Source organism: Triticum dicoccoides, chromosome 3A (assembly GCF_002162155.2).
Source record: "Triticum dicoccoides isolate Atlit2015 ecotype Zavitan chromosome 3A, WEW_v2.0, whole genome shotgun sequence".
In the NCBI taxonomy this organism is placed as follows: domain Eukaryota; kingdom Viridiplantae; phylum Streptophyta; class Magnoliopsida; order Poales; family Poaceae; genus Triticum; species Triticum dicoccoides.
In genome coordinates this window covers 75360181-75366451 of record NC_041384.1, presented here as the reverse complement: position 1 = coordinate 75366451, position 6271 = coordinate 75360181, and the positions used below count along the sequence as shown (strand labels likewise).

Here is a 6271-nt window from a genome sequence, read left to right as displayed (position 1 = left end):
TGACTCCCTTGTCATCGATTTTTTTTCGACGTCTAAATGCAATCCCTCCGTGGGGAAGTATGGTGTGAAGGAGAGAGGCCGCGATGGCGAAGATGAGGTGGGCGTCATCCCGTTTTAAAGGAAAGGGCTCCAGCGAGAAATGTCTCACTACTGTGAAAACCGAGCGGAAGGGGAGGGCCGGCCAGGAAAACATAAGGGTGTGTCATGGGGTGGTGTTTTTATGTTGCTACACTAGATCGCGGGAACCTGCCGTCGACTTTGAGGTTGGTGTACGAGAGAGAAATAAGTTTCAATATCAATAACTTGTCTGATTCATTTATATACAGTATAGCTCGTAGCAACGCACGGGCGTTTTACTAGTATAAAACTAAGATACGTCATTGGTCGTACTTTTAAAAAAAAACTCGTCGTTCCGGGCAACTTTCCAAATGGGCCTCCTCTACACCCAACCCAACAGACGTTTCTTCCTCCCAGCGTTGTTCAGAGTTTCGTTCCCCTTTTTCGAGAGCAAGTCAACTCAGTCACTTTCTCCACTAACGCGAAGCCCCAAACCGTCTCAAATCTCCATTAGCGCGAAGGTCAACCGCGCGCAGGATGGACAGCCCCCTCCCGCAGCCGCGCAGGCGCAGGCCCGTCGTCCTGATCGCCTCCTGCGCGCTGATCCTCCTCGCCACCGCCCTCCTCCTCCCGCGCGCTCCCGCCGTCCCGCCGCTGACCCCGGCCGTCCGCCTCGACCCGCGGGTCGCGCGCAGGAGCGGCAACGAGGTGCTGTGGCAGCTGCCGCCGGGCCCGCCGCGCGCCGCCGTGTTCGTCGCCCCCGGGTGCACCATCCGCGCCACCGACTTCTTCGACGCCTCCCCCGGCTGCCCGCGCTGCGCGGGGCTCCCCGAGGAGCGCCGGTTCACGCGCGAGGCGCTCCGCCGAGGCTACGCCGTCCTCGCCGTGTCCAGCCGCGCCGAGTGCTGGTCCCTCGACGCCGCCTCCGCCTCTGGCGACGGCAGCGAGCTCGCCGCCGTCGGTTCCGTCATCGAATGGTGGGTCAAGGAGCAGCACCCCGAGCTCGGCGGCCTCCCGCTCGTCGGCATCGGCGCGTCGTCGGGCGGGTACTTCCTCTCCGCGCTGGCGGCGAGGGTCAGGTTCAGCAGCGTCGCCATCGTGATTGCCGAGGGCGTGTTTGCCGCCATGGAGGAAATCCCGCCCGGCTACCCGCCGGCGCTGTTCGTGCACATGCCCAGGGACGCCGACAGGGCGCAGATGGTGGCGGCAAGCATAGACAAGCTCAAGTCAAAGCACGTTGATGTGCGGGAGATCCAGTGCGACGCCTTTGCCGTGAGTGCCGAGTTCTTGGCGGCGAGGATCCCGGGGTTGACTCCCACCGTCGCCGATGGCCTTGTGGACGTGCTTCGCCACAAGTCCTTCTTGGATGAGAAGGGGTTTCTGAAGAACGATGGGAGGAGCACACCGTGGAAGGAGGCGGCGGAGGAAGCCAAGATCCTGCCGGAGGGGTTCCGGCTGGAGAGGCATGTCACGGAGGAGTTGAATATTGCATATGCATACCATGAATTTACCAGCCTGGAGAATGAAGAGATCTTCAAATGGTTCGATTCCCATATGGATCACAAGATTTGAGGGCACATCATTTGTAGATGGCCAACTTGATGTCGGATTCATGGAGTGTTGCTGGTTTTGAGAGGATGCACCGTTATGATTCATGGGAGGTGGAAAGAAAGCACAATATTCTGTAAGGTTTATCCTCAAAGCTTGTAGTTTAACATAGACACTTATGGAATATGGTTTCTCATAGCGTCATGTTTTCCTTTGCCATTGTGGTTACTGCCTTATTGGTGTCACAAGCAAATGGGTGAACTGCCCTCATTGTTGTTACTGTTGTAACTCGTCCAACAGAAATATGTTAATGCTGTAGAAAACGATAGCACAACTTTTGATAAATTTATCCTCTCTGAGCAAGTCCTTTTTTGTGCAGCCACATTTTTCCGACTCCACTTGGATATCTTGTCATAGTGTTAGGTTCTGACTAACTGACAGTATATCTCTTTTGTGTTGAGTAGGATAACATTTTCTTTTGTAAGAATATAACTAAAACAGAAGCCATGCTTAGTCAGTAGGGATGCAGGTGGACGTCCCTGCCGTTTCGGTGTCTGTCCGCGCCGGACCAAGATGTATGTACTAATCTCTGTTGCTGTAATAGTTGTGCTAATGCTGAAATGATTAACGCGGACCTATTAGTCAGTCACTAGAAAAATTGATAGTCAATTTTGTTACAACTATTTGGTGTTCAAAGTAGTGCATCCGGAGAAATGATCATTGCAGCTTTTTTTATATCTATAGTTATTACTCTGTTACTTGCAGTGTTATCCTGTATGTAAGTCGATATTATCAATTCATTGATAAACAATCAGTCAGCAGTTGAGCACCGACATCTGCAAAAAAATGTTTGAAATCACTTATCAGTAGCTATTACTAAATTCGTCCATTTAACTGGACATTCAGATATTATTAATTACCTCTCATCCAACCCTACCTTGATCCAAGTAATGATCTTTTTTTCTTCCAGAAGCTCTTGATTTTGTTCCCAATTCATTTTTACACACCTTTTATCATATTTATTGTTACATATTTTTCCTTATGTATCTTGCAAAATAAAATAAAAGATATTTTTCCTTATGCACGATTCCATGTGTACTGTGATGGGGATAGAGGATGTGGATTGAGCTATTCGAGAGCAATTCCTCTTAGGTAGTCTTTGCCCCTACAGTTGTTATAAGTGCTTGCATTGAAAGGTGCTTCGGTGAAAGAAGAGAAACTGATCATCCATCTTTTTAACACGAGGGCTACTCTTTTGCAGGGAAATCCGCTTTGTAACACTGAAAATGTGTCAATTAGAAAAATATCCCAGTGTGAGGATGATTAGTGATGCAATGGAGTTTTTTTGTTAGCATTCATATTCATTTTAGTGTTTGCTAGCAATTTCGACAGATGCAGATTAACTTCTTTTCCCATTAAAACGGCCAATGATACTGTCGAGTTACTGACATAGTACATGTTCTATGTCTAGCGTCAACAGGTTAAATCCTGTGAAGAAAAATAAGCAGGGGTGAAGTTTTTCCTCCAGGAGGTAATTTTATCAGAAATAGTAGTTCTCAACTGTGATTAACATGATGTTGCTGATTCGACAATATTCTTACTTGATTATGCTTGGCATTCAACAATTCTGAATCAGACATGATGCATATAGCACATAGCACATCCAATGCAGAACTAGAGCTTATAAGTCATAATTAATGAAAAAACACCAAAATGCTGACTGACTTCAAGTGAGGTTTGAATAAATTTTCTTCTAGAGTAAATTAACACTTTAGCTTTCATTTCACATCCAGATTGACTCTTTTGGAGAAGTACTGAAGGGAAAGCTTCAACTCATCTTGGAAGTTTTTGGGTTTATGTGGTATCAAACACCAATCCCTTGTTTTATGTGAACATTGTGAAGTTTTGTTGTACCGACTAGTTGTTTGATGAGTTATCCAAATTTCTGAATGATTACACTTGTTTCTCTGACCATTGGCAACATGTGCTTTCGTCATAGGATTTTTGGGGTTCAACAGTAAGATTAAAAGGTTGAACTATGAAATATAGGATATCAGGGGAAAAGATGGTTTTGTTACAGGATTTTCTGGGATTCAAGAACAAGGTTCATAGGTCCTTTAGCTATGCAATCGAAGAATAACTAACTTTGTGGCATTTGCTAGACTGCTTTGTCAATTTGCCAAACCTTTGCTAGGCAAGTTTGGCCATTCCATTGCAGTTTTGTTATGCCATAGTTTCTTGCTATGTAGCACACCTGTCGTAGACCCAATGTTTTGCAAAACTTGCCTATGGTGTGGCGAACAGTTTGTTAGCAACATGAAGTGTCTGCTTGCCACACTTTGCCACAAGGCCACAAGTAGGAGTGGTGATATTTAGAGTATACAACCAAACTGCTCTAAACAGCTGACATTTATAAACTTCTTATGTTGTAAACTGAGTAGCACTAGTCTGGTGTTTGATTTATTATTGCTCTTTTGTAGTGTTCGAAGTACATAGTTTTTTCTATGTGTTACTAATCCAGCATAATGGAGCTGGATTAGTAACACATAGAAAAAACTATGTACTAATCCAGCATAATAACATTGATATCAAGCAATGGAAACGGATGGATTTATTGCACTCAAAATGTCATAGATAGTGACATTACATGATAAAACAACAAAAATACAAGAAATATATCAAGCCACAAGATAGCATCAATCAAGAAAAATGCGTGGGAGGAAGAAATTTAGCCAAGAAACACCAATGACTAAAATTAGTAGTGGAATTCATTTGCCTTCTTGAAGACCCCAGCTTGGGCAGAAGCAGCACCATCAGACGTCACGGCCACGACGATGCAGTCCTTCACCTGCTGGGTGGTAAATGGGAACTTCTTGTTCACAATGGAGTTGAGGTATGCAGCTGCCCCCTCACGTATCAGGGCGCCAATACCATCAGTTCTAGTGTTTGAGAGTGCATCATGCATATTTCCTAGCTTCTTGCCACCTATCATACTGCATGCAGCACCAAATGTCTTGCCGATGTTGCCAAGGGACCCAATAGCTGCAACTATAGCATCTGGGTGATTCTTCCAGTAGCTGCAAGCAAAAGAAAACCATTTAAGAACCGTTGCTTTGTGATGTTTGATACTTCTGATATCTACTAATTCTAGCTCTTACTCGCAGGATCCAATGAACCCATGCTTCTTTGGACTTGCAGGGACATCATGGGAAGGTGTACTTGGGGTGCTCGGTGTAGTGCCGTAAGATGGCGTCGGTGTAGTGCCGTAAGATGGCGTCGGTGTAGTGCCGTAAGTTGGCGTCGGTGTAGTGCCGTAAGATGGCGTCGGTGTAGTGCCGTAAGTTGGTGTCGGTGTCGGATTGTAGCCTCCTCCTGACCCATGCGTGGGAGTTGGTGAGCCCCCATCTGGTAAGGTATACAGAATTGCAGCTATCAGTACCGTGAAATCTAGATAGCATGAAGTTGCTTTGCATTGTTCTCAGTCCTTATTGCCTAGAAACGATGCTGTTTATGTTCAGCACGAATTCATTTCATATTTGCATTAGCTAGGTAGATGCAGTATGCAGTGATCTGCTTATCCACGGATCGCTGTAATAGATGCAGTGCAGTGCAGTGCTACTCTATGAAGTACTAATAAATACAGTGCTACACAGAAGGGATGGGGTTAAAACATACAGTGGGTCTTCTGCTCATGCAACTCTCCCAGGCTCCTGCACGAGCTCAGTGAAACAAGCCCCACCAAGACGGCACTGATCAGAAGAACCTTGCCACCCATCTTGCTCTCAGTGTGTGCAGGCAAGACAGAATAAGCAACTGAACTGAAGTGGTGGAGATGCTTGAGTTGATGAACTGAAAGGTCTCTGGATGCCTATATATACACGAGAGTGGCACTCTACAGTTGCGTTGATTCCATTGCATTTGCATGCATGGACCTGTGCATGTTCATCACACTGTTAGTAGTTGGCTATCAATTAATGGCTTCGATTCGTCCAGCTAGCCAGGCATGACGGTGATTTGCTCGCCCTCTCGACCAAGCTCCCACTGTGAGTATTGTAGAGCCTGTGTTAACCCAATTCTTCATCTGAATTTCTGGCTAGCTGCCTCATATTGTTGGTAGATGGTTGGGAACACTGGAGCTTTGAGTAAGGATGTCGCATTGATAGCCTCACTGTGTTTTGGACAGGCTTCTTTCCGCACGGAATGGAATACTCTCCGGTCCCGAAGATTTAATTGTGATCGGCGCTTGCCAACTACTCGGTGTACTTAAACTATGCATCGAGCTGGATTTGATGCTCCGACTCCAGAATTGAATTTGGGAAATCCAATGGAAACATGGTGGGGTATGGTTTCTTGCTTCTACTGGAATCTGGAGGCCCTGGATGATCCCAACCCATTTTACTCTTGCATTTGTTTGTGTTACTGAAGCTGTCTTTTGGTCCAACTGGAATGTGGTGTGTAGGATTCGATCTGCTTTTGCTACAAGTCAAACACCTGTGAGTGTCGTGCATTTCATCTTTAGATATTTGAAAAAGTAAGTTTTGCTTATTAGCACAGATTTGTGCTTCAAATGTTTCTGTTCCTTCTGATTCGCTTCTACCTTCATCAATGAAACGCTGTCTTTTCTTCAAAAAAAGTCTAGTGTTGTGGACTTGTGGTGCCTGTAACT

The 6271-nt window shown here is 45.9% G+C and overlaps 2 protein-coding genes across 2 annotated transcripts; one reads left to right on the top strand and one right to left on the bottom strand.

Annotated features, from left to right (window-relative positions):
• The first annotated feature begins 477 nt into the window (after window positions 1-477).
• LOC119267236 lies at window positions 478-1952 on the top strand. The gene has a single exon (XM_037548595.1). The coding sequence runs from the start codon at window positions 595-597 to the stop codon at window positions 1627-1629; it is 1035 nt and encodes a 344-aa protein (XP_037404492.1). The 5' UTR covers window positions 478-594; the 3' UTR covers window positions 1630-1952.
• Window positions 1953-4193: 2241 nt separating this feature from the next.
• LOC119267237 (protodermal factor 1-like) lies at window positions 4194-5463 on the bottom strand. The gene is made up of 3 exons (XM_037548596.1): window positions 5281-5463; window positions 4764-5010; window positions 4194-4682 (listed from the first exon to the last, which is right to left on the bottom strand). The coding sequence occupies exons 1-3, from the start codon at window positions 5378-5380 to the stop codon at window positions 4361-4363; spliced, it is 669 nt and encodes a 222-aa protein (XP_037404493.1). The 5' UTR covers window positions 5381-5463; the 3' UTR covers window positions 4194-4360.
• Window positions 5464-6271: the final 808 nt, after the last annotated feature.

Bases quoted from the DNA above. Each gene is read 5' to 3' on its own strand.
- LOC119267236 (XM_037548595.1), top strand. From the start codon at position 595: ATGGACAGCCCCCTCCCGCAGCCGCGCAGGCGCAGGCCCGTCGTCCTG.
- LOC119267237 (XM_037548596.1), bottom strand. From the start codon at position 5,380: ATGGGTGGCAAGGTTCTTCTGATCAGTGCCGTCTTGGTGGGGCTTGTT. The intron at 5,011-5,280 runs GTATGTTTTAAC...ATACCTTACCAG, and splicing joins GCATGAGCAGAAGACCCACT to ATGGGGGCTCACCAACTCCC. The intron at 4,683-4,763 runs GTAAGAGCTAGA...TTTTGCTTGCAG, and splicing joins GGGTTCATTGGATCCTGCGA to CTACTGGAAGAATCACCCAG.